Genomic DNA, 27,329 nt, shown 5'->3' with positions numbered 1-27,329 from the left:
GTGTCTTTAGACTTCTGCCAGTATCTTCACTGATAACAGCTTACAATCAGTGCAATAATGCATTCAGGACTGGAAGACAGCAGCTATTTTAAGCGCATTTAGCTATCTTCATCTGTCCATACATGAACCCTGCTTTTAGAAACCAGTACTTCAAAGCAACTTACTCCAACATGTTCATCATCCATGTTCTAGAGATAAAACACTGGGAAGGTAACACACACTGCAGTAAGTTAATGCTCCAGTGTCCTTGGTACCTTAAATTCACAAGAAAAATAAATAAGTGCTTAAATATCTGGCACTTTCTAGGACTGGGTCTCAAATGAAACAGAAACAAGGAGGACAGTCTTCAAAGAAAGATGCCAATCATAACAAAGTTTAAGTTTTGCACAGATATTATTCTCACACTCCAAACTGTGAAACCAGCAAATTAACTGGTTGAAGAACAAACAGAATAAAGTGAATTATTAGGTTCTGTGATGCAAGAGTCTTCAGTTACTAAAGATCAAAAAGGATAATTGTAGAAGAGAGATTCAAAGTGTTATCATATGTTTTCAAACCTGTCAGAGAACACAGAATGCCACACAACTGAAGGAACTTTGTTCCATACAAAGCGAGGGAAAAAGTTTCTTTCAGAAGCTTTTTCAAAGGTATTTGGAAGGTCTACAAGTAGCTATATAAAGAAGTACATTTTTGCCTCCATCCTTTCTCTTCCCTGCAATCATGTGCCCGACAGGAAGGTACAGTGTAGGTGAAACTATCCACAAAGGTGGCCTTCTGAATCACAGCACAAGCCTTCATTTAAATACATAATTACTTAAAATGCCAAGAACCTAGTACTCAATACCAGTTTCCAAAGCAAGCAAACAAGGTAGTGTCAGTTCACAACAGGAAACTGAGACCTCCCCTCTTCCTGTCTGTAGTACTGAGTATTTCATATATCTTAAGACTTCTTATACTCACCAGATTCTCTGCTTGAGTTTTCCTCAGAATCTTCATCTTCATCATCTTCAGAGTATTTTTTCTTGATTGTTTTCCTTCGTAACCTCCTGCTTTGCCTCATGGGCCTGGAAAGGTGTCGCCTGGATATGCGGGCACAGAACTCTGAATCACTGTCTTCATTTGATGGTGGGTCATCTTCACTTTCATCCAGATTTTCCTCTGATATAACAAACTCGTCCTGAGATCTGTTTAAAGAGAGACCACAGACAACAGAGACATCAGGTGCTGGAGCGAGTGCAGAGGAGGGCAACGAGGCTGGGGAAGGGCCTGGAGAATAAATCCTGTGAGGAGACAGTGAAGGAGCTGGGAGTGTTCAGTGTGAGGAGGAGGAGTCTGAGGGGAGCCCTCATCCCTCTCTGCATCTCCTGACAGAACATTGCAGAGAGGCTGGGGCTGGGCTCTGCTCCCAGGGGATCAGGGACAGGACAAGAGGGAACGGCTTCAAACTGCAACAGGGGAGGGTCAGGCTGGACATGAGGAAAAAATGTTTCCCAGAAAGAGTGGTCAGAGAGTGGAATAGGCTATCCAGGGAGGGGTGGAGTCCCCATCCCTGGATGTGTTTAAGGGTCGTTTAGATGAGATGCTGGGGGATGTGGGGTAGGGGAGAACTTTGTAGAGTAGGGCTGATGGTCGGACTCAATGGTCCCAAGGGTCTTTTCCAACCTGAATGATTCTGGGATTCTGAAACAAAGGACTGAAGCAGTACTTGTACTTCACAAGCAAGTGATAACATGCAAAATAAGTACTGTCTTACACAAAAAAATGCATAAATCTTATAGTAATAATGGCGAGTAAAAATCCAGAGAGCAAGCTGCCATTGCTGATACTAGGTTTCAGTTGTCTGCCTGGGATACAGCTTTACAGTGCATTACACAGCAGGTTAGAACAGCAGGTGAATATAAACAGTCTGTCAGACTGAGGCTGCAGGTGCCATTTCCGCAGGACAGATGCCAGTGTTCATGTAGTACACTGCAACGTAACATCTGCACAGCAATAACTACCGATGAGCATCACCTGCCGAGGGGAAAAACCACCCACCATGTTCTAGCAGAGACGTCCTCCCCTTCATGAGCCAAGCCCTGTCCTACAGAATGAGAATTAGAATAGCCTGTCTTAACACAAAACTACTGCTCTCATGCAAAACATGCATCTCGCAAACTTATCAGCTCCCATCATTTCAAAAGTGAGCCAAGGCTTTTTTAAAAGCTGTTGAGCACTGGAGGTACAGTCACTTGCATCTGGCCGCCAGTTGAATGTAAATTCCAGTAGAACATCCAGAAGGCATTCAGCAGAGGATGGAGTTGAAAATGCATGAGCACACTTTAACAGATCAATGCACTATTAATTCTGTGAGATTTCTACAAGCTACGCTCATTGATTGGAAATTTCCAGCACGTTTAGCTCAATTATTCAGGGTGCACTGAAATGTCCTCAGTGTGGTCACAGGTAAAAAACAAAGCTCAAAATTTGCATTTATGTTGTATAGATTATCCATACACTTCGTAAATTGACTCAGTGACTGGTGTAAAGCTTTAAATGTTGATGGTAAAGAGCCCACACCTGATGTTCCATTATGTTTCTTCACTGAGGCATACAGGACATTAAAAAAATCTAATAATAATTTTAGATGTTAGGAATTCCCCCGACTGAAGGATGAGAAATCCCATGGAAAGAGTTTCAGTTAGCCAGAGAAATACTCACTTAGCATTTAAAGCTTCACAAGACAGGTATTTTATTTTCTACAGTATAAACCACTTCTTTGGTTGTTTTCAAACTCTTATTTCCCAGAGAGCAGAAGTCATTTCAGAACCTGCACGTTAGGTTCTGTATGCTCTAAAGGGGGACGTTTTACTCTTCCAATTTCGAAACAGCAATCAGGCCCAATAAAAGCCCCACAATTTTCAGAAGGAAACAACCAGCCTCATTTTAGCTACATCTTTGTTAAGGATTTCTGCTAGATACATCAGTCAGAGAACTGAGCACAACTGGCTCCTTCACTAACATAACCATGTACAGAACCCCGCAGCGTGGCCTCAAAAATACCAGTAACATTTCCAGAACATGTTTTGCTTAAAATACAGATTGGATGATTTCAGCACACGGATGTGGAGTGCAGTTTTTCCAGCACAGTGACATTCCCCTAGGCCAGGAGGATTTTTGCGGGCACCGTGCAGTGCTGTTCCAGCACTGGGCACATGCTCCTAATGATCGTTTCAGCCTGCAGCGCTCTGTGACTTCTGGTGGAAGTTAAACTGCAGACCTACCCGTCACTAATCTTGAATTCATCCTCACTCTCTTCTTCATCCAGATTACTGTCGCTATCCAAGTCATTTAGTCGCCGTCGTTTCTTGCGCCGTGCTGCCGCAGCCCTTTGTGGTCGCTTGTTTTCTTTCCTTTCTTCTTCTAGGATTGTGGAAATGTCTTTTCCACGGTGACCCGTGATGTTAGACATGTCCTTGCCTCTGCCAATGCCTGAATTCAGTTATAGAAAGGGGAAAAAAAGAGCAAGTCTGGGTTTTGTTTAACTTTATACATATCTTTCTACCATGGCTCTAGCTTAAAGCAGAATATTTTTTTGTCATGCAAGACTCAGTCTGGAGTCTTGTTCCTGACACACACAGAGCCCCAGCTGTGGTCACTTGGAAATACTGAGGTCCCTCCAGAAGACAGCAGATAAGTGTTGGCGTTCTGATACTCAACCCCAACCCACGTTATTACCAACGCTAGTGCCTTCTGAGTAGAACAGATACCAGAAAATACATTTTCTTCATAATGCTGAATATCCCTCTTGGAAGATGAAGTGTTTAAGTTGCTGTTTGGCCAGGGAGTGGAGTTTCTGAAAAGCTGTTTTTACTGTGGAGACTTAGTTATGTTTATTCTATGGGTCTTGGGTTACATACCCACAGACACCCAACTCTCAGATTGACTGTAAACATCCACCAAGCTTCTGAAAACTCATGTCTTGATGGAGATGCCACAAGCCAAACACCTGAGGGATAACATTTCATGGCAGCTTTCTCCAGGCAAGTTAAGGTGAGGCAGAAGCACAAATCCATCTACATCTCCATCTTTTGGACCCCTATGTCGCCTTAACAGGCAACAAAGAACATAACTGCCCTTTATTCATGTTCAGCTGAGAAGTGCTTATAGAGCTGGATTAACATTTTTAAGATGATGTTGTAGACCCAGTCTTTAGGGGGTCCAGCTGCGGACCAATTATAAGCCCGATTTTTACAGGAGCCAAATGTCAACAGCATTAGCTGCTTTTCCAATCTCAAAGCTAAAACCGAGGAAATTAATTTTAAAGAGTTTTAATGCCATGCTTACTCCCTGCATTCATATATCAAAACATGTACAAGTTGAATTTAACTATCAAGACCAAATAGTTTCTGGCATCTTAGGGCAGGCTGGGATGGCCATTCCCAAGGGAAATTATGTAGTTTGATTCCAGAAATACAGCAGTAAAAACTGTAAACTACAAAGTTGAAGGGAGAGAATTATATTTGTTGCTTTTCATATAAAAATAAATTTGGTCTCAATCTTCTTATCACCATTGCAATGAATAACAAATAAGATCAGAAACATACCTCCTCCATCAGCCTCCTTGATATCATCTTCAATTGCCTCATCGATTGCCTCATCAAATTCATCAAACCTAAAAGTAACAGCTTTCATTTACCACTCTGAAGCGAACCCTAATTAATTGATATTACAAAAACATACCTGAAAATCTAAAACTGCTCTAGGAAATCACACTGCCCAGGCAATGGGCTGGATATATAATAAAATAACAAAGATAATGGGCAGGATTGATGATAAAATAGCCATTTTTTAAAAATGTGTGTTTCTTATTTCTACTTGCTAGCATATTATTTATCATTGCCTGACTGTCATACTATTGATTTATGTGAACAGAAACCCACTTTCATTTTACGTGACATACCACTGAATTTAACAATATATAATGAAAGTTCTTTAAGATGGTATCAGTGGCATTTCGCAGACGAAGTATTAGTAATTTTTTCCACACCTTTTATTTCCTGACATACACACTACCAATCTGCAAAACAGACTCTCTGAAAAGCACCTATTAAAGTCAAATTACTCATCCTGTCTAAATTTTCTTGAAAACTTCTTTCAAACAGCTTCTTTCTCCTCTTAAAGCTCACAGTAATTATGGATCTGCAACATCCTAAACTGAACAAATAAGCTATAATGATGCATAACTAAATAGGGCAAACAAAACCAAAATATTTGAATACATCTGTGCTGCAGCAGCTTTTATAAAAGTGCATAAACCTTTGCACACTGAGTAACTCATTTGGAGGAAATAGCAAATGCAGGAAAAAGGATCCAGCCCTTTTAACACAGGCGACTTCAGTCCGTTTCTTCAGTTATGAATTCAAACCCCGTAAGAAAAGATTGTTACACCTGTATCAGCAAATAGGTGCCTTGAGATATAACATGCAAAAGTATACAGATTTTATTAACTATATAGCAAAGACATTTTAGTTAGATGCAAGTTTTTCTTCTCATTTAAAAAAAAGAATTTTAACTTTTTTTAGATACAGACAACTAACAATCGGACAATACTGCCTTAAAGATTTGGTTTCTCAGTCACAAAAGGAAGATTACAGTTAGTTTTATCTTGGTCCTCCATAGTAAGCCCCAGCAGAACAAGAAAAGAATAGATTTAATATTACTCTCTATTCCAACAGTAAGTATAAAACACTTCCTCACTTAAAAATAAGGTAACAGATTTCTGCTTTCTTTATAGTCCTAAGAACAACTGCATGTCACATTCAAGGCAGCTTTACACAGCAAGGAAGTAACTCTGAAATTATTCCATCAATAAGATTAGCTCCACATTACTCAAACACTATTTTCCCTCTACACTGCTAAAAAAAACCCTCACCTCTTGAAAATGTGACAGATCACTTAACACTTTCAAATCAATGCTAACAAATAACCTGAGCCCAAACATGAGCTGACAGCTGCTTGTCCATTAGGTGTAATGAAACGTAATTTCTTCTGCTGCTGCTTTATTCATTGCTGAGATTTTTGCTAACCTGCTCACAAGAGGACTCAACAGATGACCCGGGTGATGCAAAGGGATTATGTGTCTTTATAGAACCAGAATGCTACACAATACAGATTTGTCTGTAAGTGAAATAAGACGTTTAGCATTTATTTTCCCCCGCTGAAGGAAAGCATACACAATTCTCAGTGACACTAGCAGGACTTCACTGCGGACATATAAATCTGAAGTGATACGGACACGTGTAATATTTTCAACAGCTCAAAGTTACATGTATGATGGAGTCTGTAAGAAAGACTCTATCATTCTGTATCAGAAGATTGATTTTTCCAGAACATTATATGAAACATTATTTCCAATAAAAATGATTGTCTTTGCACAACATGTGTCCTGCTGAAGTCATGCCAGATACCCTACAGGCAAGGGTTTTTTTTTTCCTCCTGCTCAGATGCTGCCTGATCTGTCATGAACATAACAGCAAATCTATATCATCTTGCCTGTGGCGTAATGTTCCTCACAGAAATACTTAATTTCCCAAAGCAGCAATGGTATTTTCATTACTGTTGCTTTCTGCTGTTAATTTTAAAAGTTACTGAAAATCAACAACTAGGCAAGGTCAGACTGAGTTTTCTGAGCAGGCTGGAAAACATCATGTAGGCAAACACTGTGCCTCTCTCTCATCAACAGCAAACCCAGCCTGACTGTGGGTTTAGTCACAGTTATTGTTGGAAGGTTTTGAGAGTTGTAGTGTTCTAATTTTTGATTATAAAAGCCTACATAGAGCAAGCACAGGAAAGATTTTTTTTTTTTTTTTTTAAAAATATTCCTAACGTAGCTCAGACAAAAAGCTCTCAGGCAACTGCATTCTTCTCTAATCCCAAAAGGCTGCCTACTTGCCTGGTGGACTGAAGAGGATGTGGATCATCTCAAGGTATCACTTAGAAAATAGTTTATAAAACACCTTGGTAATACACTGAGGACAAAAGGTAATATTAAGATCATGCTGAATTTTGGAAACTTTAGTGACCTGTTCTACTTTCAGAACTCAGAGAGTCTAAATATCTTGGAATTTTAATTCACTGATGGCATTTTAATCACAATTTCTCTAAAGAGTTACAGACCATTTTTAGACGTACTATCTTCTAACTGCATTTTAAGTTTCACGCCTCTTTCATGTAAAGAAGCTGTAAGGGTGGATAAAAAGAGAGAGAGGAATTTAAGGCCTTCAGATACTAGCATGTCACCCTTTCAACAGAGAGGTATGATTCACCTGCTTTTAACTTACTCCAGAAACTGCAGTGACACCAAAACCTTCTCCAGTATTCCTGAACAAAGTACCACATACATTTTAATGGGTTTATGCATTAGCCCTTCACTGTACCACCCCATATGCTTTTACAACCACCAAGTCTAGCCAGTATTCATAGGAAAAAGCAAAGACACTTTAGTTGGGCCTCTCTTTAAAATGTAAACATGTGCATGAGAAGTGGTGGGTTGCTTGAGAAAGAAAACAACAGCGTGACTTTTCTTTGTTTTACAATCTATTTAAACAAGCTGCTGACCTGTAGCTTATGCACTTTCGGGTTCTGGTAGACCTCCTTTCAAGCAGCTTTGATTTTGGCTTTTTGGAATCTTTCTTCTTTTCTTCCTGACCTTCAGGTATTTCTGGCTCCTGTTCACGTAAGACAGAAGTGTCAAAAAGCTTCATCTCCCCCCTCCCTCCACACTCACTATGACTGAACTCACATGGTCTAGAAAGCTCATATGCCCAACACAACACATGCTGGCTTCAAATATAATGACTCGTTATAGCAGAGTTCATGTGAACACTTGCACGTATCTGCTACGGAATATCATGAGATTTCAAAGTCCAAGGGCTTGGGTTATCATATCACTGTGTTTATACTACAACACTGAGATCGTGCCTCAGGTGATATTCTCAGGACTAGTAAATGCAGCAGCTGAACAAATTGTTGCTAGCAGCTCTACATACTGAGCACACGGACACTTCTACATGGTGCAGTGTCAGTAAAGTTCCACACAATTTAATTTTATGATATTGTTTCCAAGTTATTAATTTAAACAAACAAAAAAAATCTGCCCCCAGGCTGAATTTTTCAAATATTTGCTCCCAGCCATAGACTCTTTTGCAAGTTTGTAAAATGTGATCATTTTCCTGTTATCCAGAGAGAGGGGGAGAAAGCTGGCTTTATTACAGTCAGTCAGAGTGGAAAGCCTATGTTTAAAACAAACAAAAGTTTCATTTTAAGCTCTCCTACAAAGAACATGATATAATTTTGGATGAAGGCATTTGGCTGACTTCAAGAGAATCACTTTAAAACATATTTAAGAAGTGAAAAGAGGCTGTTCTCCACATGAATAAAAACATTCTTCCTCCTTTGTAAAGGGAAACCATATAAAAGCATCTATTAATAAAGCACTAAATGTTTGTATGTTTTAACCACATGTGACTTTAATACACATTTGCTGGAGGCAAATGTTATGCTTCTAACAGAAAGTACATATTCCCTCGGAATCATAAGGCAGAAACATGTTTCCATCAGTTTCAAAGGCAAGCTATGACAATTAGCTCAGACCTAGATAACTACACAGCCGACAACAGAGTTAAATAAACTACCTCCCACCTTTATAAACTACAGAATGGTAGAGCACTCAAAACCCAGCTGTAATGGGTAAGGGGGTGATCGCACGATCCTTCACTGACAGAGGACTCTTGTGTGGCACCAGCTGGCTCTAACAAACATAAAATTCCCTTGGTTTCTCTGCTAAATTCAATCTCAGTCTAAAACAAAGGGTCTAGAATGATTTCTGACCTGTATATAGATTGATTTTTCCTTCCAAGATGCTACTAGCACATCTAACACACCACTGAGAAACTTCTTCCCTGAGAAGTTTGGAAAATAAAACAATAATACAACATAGAAACGGTAACTTACCTGAGGTGGAATGATGTTCTCAATACTGATACCCACATACACCAATCGCTCTTTTCTTTAGGAGAGAAAAAATGAAAATAAGCTTATAAAATGACTGCAGATATCTAAAATAATTCTGTAATTAGCACCGCTTGAAGCTCTCACTATCACTAGGCAGAAGCATCCCAAGAGGATGTTCCAATGGAAAACAGTTATTTTAGTTGGAATTACGTGCTACATCTCATATGATTACATTTTCCTGCATGCATAATGTAAGAGATTTCCAAAGAGTTCTGACAAACAACAGTACTTGAAGATTGCGGGCACCACAGAAGTGATTGTATTGGGGTGTAAAAAGCAATTGAAGAACAACTGTAAAACAACAATGTTGTGATAAAGATTATGCTGTCAGATCTGTAACTATCACCAACCTTGGAGACACTGAAAGATAAAATGGGAATTCAAAAATCACACTGAACTAGAAAAATTACATAAAGATGGGATGCAACCCAAGACGGAGAAGTGCCAGATTTTAGACCCGGGCAGGAACAATCAACTCCAGAAACACGAGGGAACAAACAACTGCCTGCGTAGCAATTTTTTGCCAGAGGAGAAGAGCCTGAACAAAGATCAACACAGTCAAGATGGATGTGTGACCAGAACAGCCTACAGGACAACTGAAGGAAGGCTGCCACGGTGGTCAGCCCTGTTCACACCTAGATGGAGTACTTGGTGCCATCTGGGCACCACAAATACTTCAAGAAAAAGGTATTCTAGCTGTAGAGTTCAGAGCTAGAGTAAGAGTTACTGTGCTGTTGAGAAAGGCTGAAAAAATACAATAAATTGGTCTAGAGAACACTAGGCAGAAGGTGGGAGAGAGACTACTCAGATACAGGAAAGACTCTTATAAGGAGAAGCAGGCAGTCTTCCTTGTCCACAGTACGTTACAGGATTAAATTAAAGTAAAATTCAGTTTAGATTTAGCTTGCCTCAACACTATCATCTCAACCATATCATCTGAATTACCCTGGGCACAACTCTGGCTCCTGGCCTCTACTTGCAGCTCCTGAAGGACCCACGGCTCCCATATACCTTGTCGTATCTGTCAGTCCCAACTAGAGACATTCTGGATATCCCAGCCCCTCGCAAACAGGACTGGGTGCTGATCTTCAGGGGACTGAATTGAGCTTTCAAAAAAGCAGTCTGTCAGGAAGAACAGCCAGGTATTAGACTGGGGTGGGTAACCAAACTACCACCACCACAGGTCCTTACTAGCCCTTTCCTAGAAAACAAGGGATAACAAACTAACAAATTAAATTAAGATATCAAAGAAAGTGGCATTTATTGGGCTCCACAAGGGCTCTAAAACCAAGCCACATCTCTACAGATTTTAAAGTTATTTTGAGTAACAGCATTTTAGACCGTACGCTCTGAAGAACAATCCTAAGAAGGGGCAAGGTATGAATTAGACCCTTGCCAGCAGATCTCCAACTTTCAAGATCTAGTGAAACATCATTAGAGTTGGAATGAAATCATACACGAAACGATGAGAACGTCTTCCGGGTTTCTGAGCTAAAGAGCCTCAATCAACCAGAATCAGACTTCCGAAGTGACAGTGAGTGGTTGTATGTGCACGTATCACATCACACTTCAGTCACAACAGGAGGCATCACATATACAAGTCATCTAGACCTGTGCACAAACGTCTGAGATACGTATTAATTTTAGATACACTTGCATCGTATGTGCATTATTTTTTGCAAATAAAGGCATCTAGGTGTAAAAAATTTGTTTCCAAAACTTTCATTAACTTCTAAAGAAGCTAAGTAAATTTTAAAAGTCTGACTACTCTTCTGCACTATTCAAGTAACCTCCTGGAGAACTCTTTACTGAAAGAATCCAGCATAATGTTCTTTTCTTAAATAACATGAACAAACACGGCTCGTAAAGTATTACTAAAAGTGTAAAAAAGGATTTTAGGTTGTTTTGCAGTCAAAAAGACCATGAACTTTGACAATTCGGTAACATTATATCTAAATTGAAAATTCTGGCTGCGTATGAAAGTCATTGGTTTCGTCTCCTAATATCAGTTCTCCAAAATGATAGATGAGAAGAAATCTTCATCCATCTGAGCACCATGAGATTGGTTGGACGTGGAAGAACTTTGTCATTCACCATGCAAAATCATATGCTCTTGAAAATGAATTAAGTAACATCTTAAGGCAAGGAATACAACTGCTAAAATGAGAGAGGAACTAGAAATGTAAACATTTTAGGATTCAGCAAGTATCTTGGATAGCTTCTTCCACCTCTCGTTTCTTGCAATGCAAAACATCAAGAGACTTGGAGAGATGAGAAAAATTCAGCTGGTTTTAAACATGACTAGTGAGGCTTTCAAGATCTGCTTTTCTTCTCCCTGGCTTGAGTATACACTGCTTAAGAAATAAGCAAATGAAACAAGCCAATCCTGCTCAGGTAAAGGCCTTAAAACGAAATGCAAAATGAAGTATCAAATGCATTCCTTAGTGTGTAGCATACAGAAGCTCAACACTTTCAGGTCTCAAACAGCAGGTGCAGATAAGCACTGACTGGTTATAAACTCCTAGATGAATCCAGAAAACATTTTCTTTTATGTAAACAGCTGCTAAAGCTGCTACAGTGAAGTCATGAAAGTGTGCATGAAAGGAAGTACTCCACCTGATTTGGCCTGGGAGAAGTAGACACGTAATCCCTAGAGGGATTTTCTCACAAGAAGTCTGAGAGTCTCCAACATGAACTAAAAGGGACACCCATAAAAGCTTTGATGTCCACTCCCTCTAGCTGGTGGTAGGACATGATTATAGAGGTTAGCTTGTGCATGGGAAACCTGAAAATCAGCCATATGGCACCTTGAATTCATGAAGAGAAAACGAAACAAAAAAGGTATGACTTTGATCTAAGTATTTGTAAGTCAACCTGAAACCTCAAGTTTTCATTAAAAAAATCTGTCACATAATGCTTTGGGGATGGGTACAAATATAGCTAGGCAGCTGGATCAATTTTCATCAGATTCCTGAAAGCTAGAAAATAATTGAAAGAGCACAACAGTATCACTGATTCAAAAAGCACGATAATAACATCGGTTCGAAGAATCTATCAAGTGTGTGGGCCCATGATGAGACAGTTGGTTTTCATCTCTTTACCAAAAAGACAGACATCTGTGATTTTACAGAAACATTATATTAAAATTTCTGTGCCCAAATCAACAAACCTGCTTTAACTGTAATAAGGACTATAATTTCTTCTAGTATTATAATTCTTTGCCCTTTTTACCTTACCATTTGCTAAAATATATCATTAAGTTAAAAGACTTCAATATTCAACTATTGTATCCTGAAATCTTTTATTACCCAAGCTCATTTATCGTTAAGAGACTTAAAAAAAAATATTAACAGTCTTATGATATACAAAACATTAGATTCATTTGGCATGAGGATCACATTGCAAAATGGTTGTTAAACATCGGTTTCAGACACTGAAAAGTGCTATAATACCAATGGCATGCTCTCCTGTAACTGTTAAAAGACCGTATTTTTACACAACACTAGGGATTTCAAGAAAGCAAGACAGACTGGAAATAACTCGCATTCCCTGTCCCTGTAATGTTTGCCAGCAGAATATTTACCAAAGTAGACCCAAAAATATTGCTCACTAGTACTGACTCGTCCCGCTATGAAGCGGAGCAGCAGACAGTTCCTTTGTGTCCCCATATTCCTGCACAGATGGAGGCTCTGTGTAAGCTGAGCTCGCTCGTAAAAATAACTAATAGTTGGGTCCCCAAAGCTACAAATTCACTAGAATTGGCGAATCGTGGATAATTTTACCAGAGTGTGATCTAGACCACTCTGAGAAGTAGCAGCAATGTTAGGAACAGTCGGTACCTGCTGTCACTGTCATTGTTGCTGCTGCAACAGCAGTTAACAAACGGGAGATTTGAAGGAAGCTGAAAACCAGACATGGATTGTGCTCCCTCTTCCCAGCATCAATTCAGTACATCCCGTGTGATATTACGGTACCTACTACAAATATAAGCCTGCTTTGTTTAATAATGCATACAGATGTTATTAAATTTTGCAAACTACTCAATATATGTCCTAAAAGGTATAAATTATGCAGACTGTGTTTCATGTCCCTCATTTTCAGATCTGAAAACTGCAGATAGAATGTTCCAAATATTAAGGATGTTGTTCATAAATGCAGTAAACTGGTTGCATTTAGCCTTCGGTAATGGCAGGGGTGAACACCAAATTTCATTCAAAGCTGTAATTTAGCTGACCCACTGCACTCTGGCAATTGCAAAATCTTGTAAATTCAGCAAAGTTTCACAGATTCTAAAGCAACAAGACTCAAACCCCACATTAATCTGGATGACCTTCGTAACAAAGTCAGGACTTAACCTTGCTTACAGCAGGACCTCTACACATGGCTGACAGCATTACTAACGCATGCAGCTGTACCAGTGCTGAAAACTATTAAACTACAGGTATAGAAAAGCCACATTTGTGTTCAGGCACCTTAACCAAAGTTTAATCCATATGTATTTTACTTATTTTTTCCAATTATCAGACTTTTTCTCCCTTCTTGCAAGATCTCCCAGCACTGCGCCACCAATAATCAGTGGGAAGTCAAAACTGGTCTTACCAATTCCCAGTCTCATTGCAACTTTCCTCCCCAGTTATTTTAATGTTTGTTCAGTTATCGCTACCCCTCTGCATAGCAGCTTGCTGTGAACGCAACCAAACAGCAGTACCTGCGTTCTGCACGCTCCTTCTTTTTTAAGACAACATCCAGATCTTGTAATTGTTCTTCTAATTTCTCACAGAGTAATTTCTAAGGGAATGAAACACAATATTAGTTTCTTTCACAACCAACTATTTTCACGTTGAACTAAAGTTCAGACACTTCATTCACTGTTTCTATATTTGTCTGGAAGAAGGGTGAGTGCCGTGCTGCACTGGAGGCTCCTCTTGGATGAACAAGGCTTTACAACAAAGACTGTCTTCCTAAAACACACATGCTTCACCAGGAACTGCTACAGAGATGCATCCTCTCAGTAACTGGTATTTACTGTAGGAAGCAACGTGCCAAAAGCAAGTATTAAAATAAACATACTTCTAAATTAGTACCACATTCTTGTTGGTATTTACCGCTTTGCCTCAGAGAAACCTGAGGATTTCACAGACATACATAATATACATACATAAAGCTGAGTGTGTACACACACTGTGACACTTGTTTGTCCCTTATCTTAATCTCTGGAGAACAGATGAGTCTGTGGACACCACAGTAAAAAGCAAAGATACACTTCAGGATCATTTTCTTACCAAATGTTTCACATCTTAGAACACCACTTAATACTCAAGGAGCCACGTGTAAAAATGACTTTTTATGGATAAATCATGCCTTATTCCATGTTAATGCCCTCGTCGTACTATTTCCAAGGATAATCTTCACACTTTTATAAATCTGTCATTTTTCATCTTAAAAATTACTAAGCAGCAACAGAGCAAGGAGATGCTCTAACTACATGCTGCAATCCCAAATTGTGTAAGGAAAACATTCTTCCATATTCAGGATGATCACTACTTAAAAATACTCCTCAGAAGACAACTAAAAATCAATGCTCAATACAGCCCTATCATGTCATGTCCAGCGTGGCTAGCTTTTCACAGGGCAACAGCTCTTTTGGCAAGGAATTTTTTCTAAAAGCAAGGAAGGGGTTTGGGATCAGGCAGATTATTCTGCAAATGTGCATAAATGGTTCCCCATTAACAAGAACAGCATCACACCCCCTCTGTCTTATCCTCCCAAATACCATCCCTGCAAATCTTGCTATTTTAGATGTACATTAAATGCAACTGGACTCACGCACTAATATAGTGGGGGTTTTTTGGCAGAAGCACGTTCTAACCTTCAAAAAAGTGTTCATACTTGTTGATTACTTGACAAGGACAACTGTGGCTTTCCCAGCAGAGGCAAACTGTACTGTGAGACTCATGAGAAGCAGCAGAAGCTTTCTCTAACCAGCTTCTAAGGAAATGTCTCTGAAGGAACAGCACTTCAGAAACAGCTGCTTTCTTTGGTCACTGATCCATCCCTCACTGCCTACTCTTTCCCCCTCCAGGATGATACAATAATGTTTCTTTTTTCAAAAATTAAATTTTTTATACTGTGTTAGTCTTGAGGTAATTTAACAAAAGATAGGAGAAGGCAAGTGTGGTTGGAGATTCCCATGTCAGCAACACAGTCATTTATCACTAGCAGAAAAAAGAAAGGGAAAGGAAAACCTCAATCTCACAAAACTCAGTTCTCCTAACAGGCAGGAGGGATGACCAGCATCCTTACCATTCAACCCAGTCTATTTTGTAACAAAAAAAAATTATAAAAGAACTCATTAAATTCCCAACAAATCTCCACAACTGCAAGCAAAGCTGAAAAGGAGCACAGTGAAGTTGAAGAGGAACCATACATGCTGGCACGGCGGGCAGAACCACTCTCCATCAGGGATTATCATCAAAGGAGGGCGAAGGCAGGCGGTATGGTACCCACTGTCACAAGAGTCGCACAATAAAATCTGTGGAAACAAAAATCAGGAATCAGGAGTATCTTCTGGCATTCACAACATGTAATAAGCTCGAGAACTATTTCCTCAGCCAACACAGAAGAGCTTTATAAATACTTCAAACTGTGCCAAAACCCCCCCAAAATCCTGTCTCGCTTATTATTACTAGGACAGGGGTGGTTTGTATGAGGAAGTTTATGTATCACAGTTTTCCATTTTAACACCAGATTTCCCCTTTTTATGTGTTCTCAGGAACTTAGCACTACTGGACACAGACTGTGTGCCCATAGTGTGGAATCTGTAATGCTTTCCAGGTCCTGGACTAAAGAGGGGAAACTCCATCTGGACAAGATGTGGTGTGAGATGTTTTGCCTGAACATTTACGACCACGTGAAGGAAACCTGGCCATTCCCTCAATCAGGATGTTTTTATGTCCCAGAGAGTAGCAACAAAGCCCTGCAGACTCTCAGGACTATACAGAACTAGCCAATCACCCTGGGTAAAGACTGAAATATCCCTTTTCGTTACAGCTGAGGAACAAAATCGTGTGAGTATCTACTGGAGTATTTATCTCTAACATCGTAAAGGTCAAACTTTGTCTCAGCTGTGCTAGGATATCTGTCACACACCCGAGAGTACATTCATCTTGTGGATTCACAGCAGGACTGCACATCATGATTTCCCAAATAAACGGAGGAATCCATGATGATATCTACCACCGATGAACGAGAATCATAAACGTCAGAAATAGTGAAAGCTCAGCGTTCTTTTAGGATTCTGCTGTACCCACTCCCCGGGGTGCTGTGCAGCTGTATCCAATGAGGATGACTATGTAGCTGTGACCATGTCACAAGATACTGGAAAGCATACATTACGCTGCCTTTTTTTTTTTTTTTTTAAATGTTATCTTCTCTGTTCACTGAGATTGCAGGCACAACCTCAAAGCCTCACCCAGATTAATTCTCAATGGGCTAAGTTGTGCTATACCTCATAAAAGACAACATTTCAGAGGTGGTAAACAGAAGAACTAACTTCCTTCCCTCCTTATTAAAGGTTAACTCATCTACTGTCATGAATTTACCACCCAAAACCTAGAAAGTATTCTCCTGCGTAGAGCCACCCCAAAGGATAGTGTGCCTTCAAGATACCACCAAAGCCAATCCACCAAATCCAACACAACAGCCAACAGGAGCCTTCCCCAAAAGCCTACCAGCTCAGGGTGATTTGGAAGGCCACACTTCTTGCACGGCTCATCGTCATCAGCAGGTGCAGCTTCTTCTTCCTCCTCTTCTTCCTCTTCCTCCTCCTCATCAGAGTTTTTTTCACTCTCCGAGTCCTCACTTTCTTCATTACTTGAGTATTTCCACCTGCCACGTGTTCGTGTACCCGTCCACCGAACTTTGCTTCTCTATGAGACATACCATTTCAAAGAGAAAACACAAAGGAAGCTCATGGAGTTTCTTCCCAGATCTTAAAAAAAATACTTGCCTCTACACTGAAGTGATTCGTTTCAATCTGAACAGCTGCAGTAAACGTACAACAAAGCACTTCAACAAACAGATCATCTTCCAATGAGATTTAAAATGCAACAGAATAATAAAGGGAGAAAAAAATCCTATCTACCTACAGAAAGAAATTTTCAAATAAAACTTAAAAGAAGACAAATTTGTCACTCAGCCTCTTTCTTCTAATTTGGCAAGGTAAACTTGCTTGTGAACACGGAAAATTCTACATTTAAACTTTTTGACGATAGCTTTCTCAATCCAAAGAGAAACTTTTTTCTCCCCCCCCTCCCCTTGCACAGTTTATGTCTTTTATTTCACTTTAGGAAACATGCTTCCACTCTAACAAGTATATCAGCTTAAGTATTTCTGGTGCTTTCCTTTAAGTTGGTCATCCTTTTCTGAAACAAAATCACTGCACCTTTTAAGTGCATAACTTATATCTAGGTTGTCTTTCACATGTATACATTTCCATTATTTTAAGTGAAAACTGATTCAGTTGATGCTTCTTTTTTGCTAATCAAAAAGGCATCTACCCCTTTTTATCATATTTACTATCATATTTTGAATGAAAACCAGGTTTTGATTAAAATTCAGCTTATTATTATGAATTAAAACTACTTTCTGCAACTAGGATATTTTATATTAAAGCAACATACCAAACAGAAGAAACTTTTATTCCCATTAACTGACTTGTTTCGCATAGACTCCATTCTCTCCCAGCTCTTTCTGCTCCCCCACCAGACATTAAAAAAGGAGAATAACTTTTCTAGCTTTTTCAATTCAAAACAATTTTGACTATAACTAGTCATTAACCTGAACAAGCTGAATAAACTAAAATGTACAAAATATTCTATTTCTCCTGCAGGATGGACTCATACCACAGCAGTATCTGTCATATTGGTAAAATTTTGTTTCATGTTTTTAACATCAATTTCTACCTCTTCACAGATTTTACTGTTCACTAAACTTTAGCAGCAAATGTATTTGAAATACATGATAGCATTAGTTTAAGTTTAGTCTTCATCATATATCACCATGATTTCAAACATATTTTTTAAAGACTCTTCTTTAAAAGAAAACAAATACAAAATAATCTATTAAAGATTTCGGTATATTTCATCTTGATGAAATGACAGAGCTTACTTGTGTCAACCACCTTCCTCTACCATATTTTTTTTTAAATCTCTCTAGAAAAGTAAGCATCTTTAGATCTCTTATCTTTCAAAAAAGAGATCAAGTTAAAATGCCCATAGCAACAGTACTTCAAAATAAAACTACTTGTAGGTCTCTACAATCACTATTACTTTCACTTATTTTTTTAATGAAAATCTTTAAATAAAAATTTAAAATTAAATATTTATAATGAAATATTTATTTTTCATTCCTTATGTAGATGACAGAATTTTTCAGTATAGATATTATCATTCACTGAAAAAAATCAACTAGCTGTTAATTTTCAGAAGGTTATTCAACATGACGTATGAAAAAACCTTGCTAAATATGTGAACATCTTGGTAAAACTACAAAATCAGTAAGAAAATGTACAGCAGTGGAAAAATTAATAGGATTTCAAGTTGATATAAAAAGAGTGCACTTAAAAATACAGACCCTTCATTCCTTGTTTCTCTTTTGTACTCCACATGCAGAAAAAAATGGAAGGTAAATAATTAATAAAAGGTGTTTATAATTACACACACTTAGAAGCACACTATACATATGTAACTTTTTGTGTTATATCTACCTGACATACTTTTAAGATCTATGCTGCATAAGCAAAAGTTTATAATGAAAAAAAAGATACCTCCACCCAAAGTAAAATGGATATCCCACGTATGAGAAAAGCTAAATTACATTATGAACTCACCACAACAATAACTTTAGCTACACCTAGAAACAAAAGTCATAGTATTTTTATTTTTTACCATTTGTTGGTTCCTTTTTGGCTTATGACCATCCTGACCAAGCAGACACCAACAAGTATCCATCTAGTAAATCCACAGGAGCTAGAAGTCTCCCTTCAGCCACTCTGCCAGACTGACTCAGGTCTGATCATTTCAGAGTTTGGAAGAATTCACTCCGGTTGACTTGGTCTACTTAGTTTAGGTTAAGTGACAGATTTTATAAACTGGTAAGTCAACAGATATTAGCACTCTCTTAGGGGGTAGTCCACTAACTGGATTGTAAAGCTAGTTTCTTGCAAAAACTGACCAAAGGAACATAATCCTCAATATTCTTACGTAAGTGTGTATTCTCCTTATAGATAAGACTGTGGGTATTCTTTATTCCCAGGTAATAAAACTGTATTACCTTGTTAACCTTAGAATTTGACTCCTTCTCTTGTTTTTTTGCATCTTCTTTTCGTTCTGTTTTTTGTGCTGCTGCAGGTTTCTCCTCTTCCTCTTCAGGTCGTTTTTTGTCAGGTTTTTGATCCCGAGTCTCCACAACTTTTGGAGTAGGTTTGGATATTCTTGGAGACCGCCTTAACGTGCGGCCAATGCTGACCTCTTCTGGTGGTGTTTCTGTCTTTCTCTTCCGACTAGAGATCCTGATTGTTAATTTAATTCCTTCTTTCTGTCTTTCAGAAGTTATTTCTTTATTATCTGTTCCACCACTTTCTTCTTCAGAAACTAGCTTATATTTAAATTTGCTTTTAGGTACTGGAGATTCCTTTTTACTCTCCGAGTTGTCCTCTAGATTAGAAGCATGGGCATCATCTAATCTATCTGGCTCTGTCTTGGCAGCTTCGGGCTCTTCCTCTTGTTTTTCAGATTTTTCTTCTGCTTTGCTCTCCTCAGGTAGAGATGTTTTACTATCAGAGCCCTCCTTTTCCAAAACAGGTTTCTCTAAAGTAACAGGGGAAGTAGATGCAGGGGGCACCTCAGCAGCTTTTGGAGAATTGGGTTTCTCCTCAGACTCACCTTTATTTTTCAAAGTCTCTTCATCATACAGTGCAAGCTTGGGCAGTTCTGCAGGAGCAGATACATTTGTGGACTTCTCTAGCTTCTCTGAACACTCTTTGGATGGCGGCAGTCTGTCCTTTTTGATTTGCGTGGCTAGATTCTCTTCGGTTGTTTTGGCACAGTCTTCAGAGTTTGAAGACTCTTCCACTACCATTTCAGTAGTTGTGCTGTCAAGGGACTCTTTTTCCACAGGACTAGATTCCTCCTTTAAAGGCACTTTCTGATTAGAAACCTCAGAGACCACAGTCCCTATTTCTTTTACCACAGTTACTGCATTTTTCTCAACCTCGCATGCTTTTATAATTTTACTAACAGAGTCTGATACCTTTAGGGAGTCTGATACCTTTTCCCCACTTTTCCCATTTCTCTCTTTTAATGAGCTGCTGTCTTCCTTTGCACTAGCAGAGTGTTCTGACTTATTATTTTGTATGACACTTGGGGTTGTTTTTTCACAGCTAACCTCTCCATTTACTAGCACTTTCCCATCAGGACATAAAGCAGTAATTGTAGGGACTCTCTTAAAAGCTTCTTCTTCTGGTTTCCCTTCTTCTTTCAAGACATCCTTTGTGGGAGTAACACATTTACATAGGGGCCCCTTTATCGGACTGTCGTAGTCATCTGTCAGCTTGATCTCTCGCTTTTTAAGTGGTATTTTTGCCTGCTGGTCATTTTTAAGTTTCTCACTTTCTTCCACAGATTTTTCTACAATTTCTTGGGGAGTTTTGACATTAACACAAAATTCTAACCTCTCTGGCTCATGAACTGCTATTTTGTCTGAAGAACTTTTAACTTCTTTTAAGTCTTTTGGTTCTGTTTTGTTTTCCTTCAACTCTACTTTAACAGGCTTGACATTTTCTTTAAAGGAGTCACTTTCTTCTTTGACAGTTTGCTTTTCTTCACTGTATTCTGAGGGCTTCTCTAATTTTACTATTACTGGCAATTTTATAATTTCTTTCTCTTCCACTTTCTCAATTTTCAGTGTATTTTCATCTTCTTTGACCACAGGAAGAGGAAGGCTTTCCAATTCCACTGATTGTTCCTCCACCTCCTCTTTTTCTTCTTTGATTTTTAATTGATTTTCTGTTGACAGAGAAAAACAACTATGAAACAACCAGGGGACCTACAGGATTACAAAGAGCATCCATCAAAACAAAGGCATACCTAAAAAACCCAACAACCCAAAGTCCCCTGCAAATTAATCTTTTCCCATGGAACTGTCAGGAGTCTGGCTTATTTAATACTGTCATTAAATGAGTGGATTTCCAACTTTTAGCTAAAGAATCACCATTCAGTTTAATTATATACCAAGATAAGCCTACATTTCAGAAGCTAGCAGCAGAATTCTAGATTTATCCTTCTTTATACAGACAGCTCAGCCCCCTTCTTGAGTAGTACCACAATACTTTCAGAAGATACATAAAACCTAAGCAGAGAGTGCACAAAGCATCAACTTGAAGTCTCGCTTCTGTTTCTGAATTATTTTACAAACTAGAACATGGAATATGATTCTACGGTCTTCAAGTGAAATTCCACATAGAAATCAGTCCCCTGTTTGTACATGTTTTTATTTCAATAAATACTTCACTATTGTATTTCAACAGTTCAGAGAAAAGAGAAGACATTCAACATTATAGCTTATGGCAAAATTCATCTAGATTCTCTGGGCAATGGCTACAACTCCTACATACTATCAAAACACAAACAACAGACAATATTCTACATTTACTTCATCTGCCATTTCTAAAACAAGAACAATGAGTAGTAGCATATCTCAGAAAAACCTGCAGAGCTTTAAGTACAGTTCCAGCATTCAGAGGGAACCATACATTTATATTGTTAGCATGTACTTAAGCCTATTATTTATCATACTACAGCTTCTTAATGTCTTGGTTGTTTTTTTTTTTTTTTTTTAACCACACTTTCCAAGTCAGCTAGGGATAGAACTAATTAAAAAAAGCAAATATAATACCACTACGTATACCATAACAGCATCCTCCACCATCTGGAAAATGTTACTGCAAACGTGCCATAACTCCAACCAAAAAGTGTTTTTTTTTTTCCTTCTACCTAACACCCCTCTCCCTCCACACTACTGTAATTTTTTTCCAAGATGAGAGCTTCCCAAAGCATTTCAAAATATACAGAGGAAAGTACATGACAGCTAACTTTGCTACATTAAAGAAAATAAGCATTTTAGAAAAGAGTGATGAGGAAGAATTAATAGATTTTATATTTGAAATACAAAGCATGTATCCAAGTAAGCATCCGCAATTAGTACAGCGGTGAGATGTATCTAAGGCACTGGAAGCGATAACATCTTCAAGGCTCAAGGCTGGTTTTTTCCCCCTTTCATAGAAGTGGACCCCACTTTGAGCCCTTGCAACATAAAAGCCACCTCTTTAAAGACATTTGCCTGTAACACTGGGAACGAGAGATTTTTTCCCCGTGTCTGAATACTTCCACCACCCTCTCTTCACCTCTTTCTGTCTCAACTTTGTTCAGCCATTTCTTCCTTTCACCTACTGCTTTATCCCAGACTTCATCAAGGATCACCAGCGTCCCAAAACTTCTCTATACTGAAAATAAAGTTATTCTATAGTTTAACTCTCTGAACTGCTCGTAAAGCATCTCATATATACAGAATGACTCAGTCAATGCACAAGTTGTCTTAACGCTATTCGAGTCAATCAATCAGGCTAGTAAAAAACATATAAGCATTGGTTCGGTTTATTTTTGTATGAACTAATTTAATGGTATTTGGGAAATGGCCAAACCATACAGGCATCAGGTCTTCCAAGGTGTTTTCACTGTACCTTAGAAGGGCTGTGAGTGCAGTCCTGGGACTAATAGGAAGAAATACTAAAGCTTCTCAACTGAGAGGCTCTAAAGTAGTGCTCTGTGAATACACCGACCGCACTTAAATCACTGTAAATAATTTCATTATTCTTCACATACATGGGACTAGTGCCTAGGAGTGATTCTGCATCCATACACAGCATCAATAATGCAAGTACTGACCCAGGTGAGTGTGCCATCGGATCTGGCGAATTACCTACAGTGCGCACATCCGTTAAAATTTTTTCAAATGGCTCCTTCTGAATTCAACATAAAGTAAAATTGCATCTGAAGCAGAGATCTCAATTAGATGATTTCAGCTGGCCTGATGAATTTTTAGTGAGACAAAGGCAAGATCAGTACTTGGAATTAATTCTGCAGCGTCAGTAACCATGCAGGTTGTGCTGTCACTTATACACACAGTTAGATATTGGGAATGCCTTAGACTGAAAGTTCTGCTGATGTTCATCATAAATAGTTTTTTAATGTTTCCACAAGAACTCAAATTTGATCTAAATGTTTTATTTATTTATTCTGTTCTACACTTTTTGCTTCAAAGAATGAGAATAAAATGGCAAGTCTTTCTCTCTGTACTCGGAACCAAGACAGGCCTTGGCTAATTCCATATATCAACTTAACTTACACAGATTTGAAGGAACACACAACTAACACAGTCGAATCCTTAAATCTTGGTTCTGCTTGTGAAAATATTTCCTTGTATTATAACAAAATCGTAATACCAGGTAGTAACTGGGGTAAAATTACTTGGAATAACAAGCTTCTATTTTTTCATAACCTAAAAAAGATCAGATTCTTAAAACACAAAATACTTCAGGCTGATCCTGACACGTAGTAAAACCCATGCGTAAACCAACAAGTCAGGTAAGTTGTTAAATATGTGCAATGACAGGATAAGGAAGGAAAAAAGGTTCTTAAGAACAGCAGAGGCACCTAAGGACCACTTCATTTCTAAAATATTTTAGTATTTTAAATTGTTTTAACTTCAGCTCATGACTTCTTGAAAAATCACATAATTGGGAAATATTTGAGGAAGCAACCTATATTTTTTTTATTCAATCTCAAAAGCAGAACTGAACACACCCCATACTGTATTGATTTCAGTCATGGCATTGCACAAACAGATTTTTTTTCGTTTTAAAATTTTAATGTTGCTAGAACAGGAAAAGTTTGGCAACAGTTCAATGCTCCACAAAAACATACAATGATGAGTATTTACAAAATTATACAAGATGTACAGCAAAAATAAAATTACTTAGAAAACAATTTATACACATCTCATAAATAAGCTCTTGAGCTGAAATATGCACTAAAAAACCTCCAATAATATTTATAATTTCAAAGTATTCAATATTTACTTGCTTTTACTTTGACCATAAACATCTTTTGTGTTTTTTTGTTTTGTTTTTTTAAAAAGTCCTAATCTAACACAGTAATTTTTCATTAAGTTCAAAATTCTAACGTTGCCACAGCACAACATTTAAAATTTGAGAAAAGGCAGAAAACCTTGTGTGGATGCTTCTTCACCCTTTTTGGTGTCTTCATCTTCTATGCTTGGGCTTTCACGTGATGAATTCTCCTGCTGAGAATTGTTGTTTTTCAACAGGGCAGGATCAATTTGTGCTTTCAAGAGCTCAAGGGTCTCGGCAAGCTCATTGCGGTTTCTAGATGGCAGAAGAAATAACATAGTGTCTGATAAGCCACTTACTCACCCTAGAGGGATTAATAAAAAATAAACAAACACCATCTGCTTAAACGAAGGCTGCCCTGAAAACCTTACATCCAAGCATAGTGGAATGCCTGTCCCACCAGAGCGGCTGCGACTTTGCAGTCAGAAACCTTCCACGTTATCCATACTAAAATAAAATTTTTCTGGAAGGACCTTATCTATCCCAACTCAAGTCCTGTTGGGTCTGGATCCAAGCTGTTACTATTATTCTTTTATTTATTATCCTGATTTTTCTCCGCAATTTCTTTTTTCTCTCTCAGCAGAGAGGAAGCTGTAGTTCTCTGCTCATGTACCAAAGGATCAACCACAGCATTCAAGTGAAACGTTCAAAAAAAATTAAGTCATTCTGATACTTTTTTGCAAGTACCCATCCTAAGCACATGTAGCAAACTATACAAAGTTGTCTAGAAAATTCCAGCTACTCGAGTTATGACAGCGAGAAAACATTTGTGCATCGCTCTGCATGTGAATCTCTGTGTGCTTTAACTCCTTATTTAAACTGGACATCTAACTACAAAAAATACCTTGATCTGTAATGAATTTGAGCAACAATTAAACTGAGTCATTGTTTTCCTAATAGGCTAGGATGACAAGGCTCTCAATTCTTTTTTCAAAGTCAACATTCAGCAATTTTTTGTGCTCAGGTTGACAGAAAAAAAAGGAAGCCTGGAAGTGCAACAACCCTGAGATGTGGAATCTCACAGGATTAAAACCGTTTCAGGTTTTAGATGCATTACTGGGTTTTTTTCTGCCGTGGAGTGTCAGAACTTTCCCAACAGAACCCTGACTTCTTCCATTTTTGACATTGATCTCTGTAGTCTATAAAGCATGAAGAGAGATAAACACTGCTCTGCTCTTGATGGGTTTGTTCAGATACATTTACTTTATTCCCCCACAACAGCTGTCTAAATTTCACTGGTAGTGAGGTTTATCATTTTATGGTCCGTTGACAGTGGTTTAAACAGTTTTCCATGACTCCCTTGGTTACTAAAGTTATGGATATGTAAATAAGTTGCAGATATAAAAATTAAAATTTACAAACAGAAAAACCACCATTATTTGACTTTTTCTAGATCTCACTTTAAAATCTCTGTGTATTTTTTAAGTCAGAGTTGGTTCTGATGAGTCCAGTTTAAAAATCCACTTGGCAGTAACCACATTAAAAACCAAAAATTTTACATGGAGATAAACTAAAAATGGGTGACTGATAGGTATGAAACAAATTTCAAGATAATTCTCTTTCCAGTAAGAAAGATCCCATATAACTTACTTGTGAAAAACAAAATATGTAACAAGAATCACAAAACCCCCATAAATCTGAAGCTAAAAATATCATTAAAATATAAACAGACCAATCTGTAGCAACTGAGACCCAGAGACAGTCATGTACACGTCAGTCTGCATCAACATCACACACCTCATCTTTAACGATTATCAGCTGAATTCTACTCCAGAGGATTTTTTTGTGCCTATTTGTATTGTCAACAGTTTTGTATTCCATGAAGTTAAAACTGCCATGTAATTCCCCCAAGAATAAAACTGTCCGCTTGTAATTTTCTTAATAGAGCAGAAGTTAAAGAAGGAAGAGACCTCCTCCAAGTTCCTAAGGCATTTAGCTGGCCAGTGAGCAATATGGAACCATCGTCCTCAAGAGGGGCTTCTCTCGATACCCTTTCCATATATCCACTGGAGCTTGATTAAGCAGAAAATAAATTACAGGTTGGCTATTACCAACAAATCAGCAAATTGTTTCTGTACATGGTTTTTCATTAAAACATGCATGCGAAGGCAGAAAATCGCACTGTCATGAATCCTACTCTGTGAGGAATGGAAATTTATTGAAACACATTTCTGAGCCCCAGTCACAAATAGCTAAAAAACCCTATGAAATTTAAAAAAAAAAAAAAAAAAAAAAGGAATACCTAACAATGCACTTCCACGTGGATCCATCCTGGTCATCCTGCTCTTCTATGTACATCCTGACATTATGCTCTTGATCCAGCTGGTACCAATACATCAGGCCATCCTTGTCTCGACCAATGGGCTGAAGACGCATGGTGTCGGCATCCTCCTCGTTAATTATATTCTTAAACTTTAGATTGTCATCAAACTGACATTCACAGAGATACTGAAAAAGTGACAAAGTAGAAAGACCGTTAAAAGATCAAAAATAAACAGAAATAAGAAAATCAGCTCATTTCCTTTCAGTGTAATTTGGAACTTTTTAGGCCTCTCTCTATTGGATCTGTGATTTCACTATAACTACCAATTTTTTTCCCCCAGAACATGTTGTTTTTAAATGACAGACAAGTTTTATTAGTTGTTTCTTTTTCCTGGCCAGCTTATAAAGTTCATTTTAAATTTATTTATTTATTTTTGCATACTACAAATGATCTCATTCTACAACAAAAAACACAGACACAGCTTGGAACCAACCCTGACAGCTTTCTCAAGAGTTGAAAAGATGAAGTCCCATCTTCGCTTCTGGAATTCAGCAAGCTAATAAACATTTTTAAAAGTGTACTGCACAAATAAATAGCTACTGATCAAACAGTATGTACAAACCAATTTTCGTACAAAGTTTCAGACAAAGTGTGAAAAATATGCAAAGTGTTACGTTCAGTTTGGGCCCATCCCACTACAATGAGTATCACGTCTGTTACAAAATGAGCTCTACGTTTAATGTATCTACTTATGGTTCATTCCAG

At 38.2% G+C, this 27,329-nt stretch overlaps 1 protein-coding gene across 2 annotated transcripts in view; it reads right to left on the bottom strand.

Moving 5' to 3' along the window:
* Positions 1-27,329, bottom strand: part of RSF1 (remodeling and spacing factor 1) — a 65,436-nt gene that overhangs the window by 10,727 nt on the left and 27,380 nt on the right. The window contains exons 5-15 of one of the 2 annotated variants that reach the window (XM_074918499.1): positions 26,544-26,749; positions 24,399-24,556; positions 19,379-21,119; positions 16,785-16,980; positions 15,482-15,586; positions 13,763-13,842; positions 8,995-9,049; positions 7,600-7,709; positions 4,587-4,654; positions 3,264-3,471; positions 961-1,184 (exon numbers count right to left, since the gene is read on the bottom strand). In XM_074918499.1, the coding sequence (XP_074774600.1) occupies positions 961-1,184; positions 3,264-3,471; positions 4,587-4,654; positions 7,600-7,709; positions 8,995-9,049; positions 13,763-13,842; positions 15,482-15,586; positions 16,785-16,980; positions 19,379-21,119; positions 24,399-24,556; positions 26,544-26,749 (3,151 nt within the window). Of the gene's footprint in view, positions 1-960; positions 1,185-3,263; positions 3,472-4,586; positions 4,655-7,599; positions 7,710-8,994; positions 9,050-13,762; positions 13,843-15,481; positions 15,587-16,784; positions 16,983-19,378; positions 21,120-24,398; positions 24,557-26,543; positions 26,750-27,329 lie in introns of both variants that reach the window. The other variant, XM_074918489.1, reaches the window with a different exon arrangement.

Source organism: Athene noctua, chromosome 1 (genome assembly GCF_965140245.1).
Source record: "Athene noctua chromosome 1, bAthNoc1.hap1.1, whole genome shotgun sequence".
Classification (NCBI taxonomy): Eukaryota; Metazoa; Chordata; class Aves; order Strigiformes; family Strigidae; genus Athene; species Athene noctua.
Note: the sequence above shows the minus strand (reverse complement) of the source record. Positions and strands in the feature narration are given on the sequence as shown.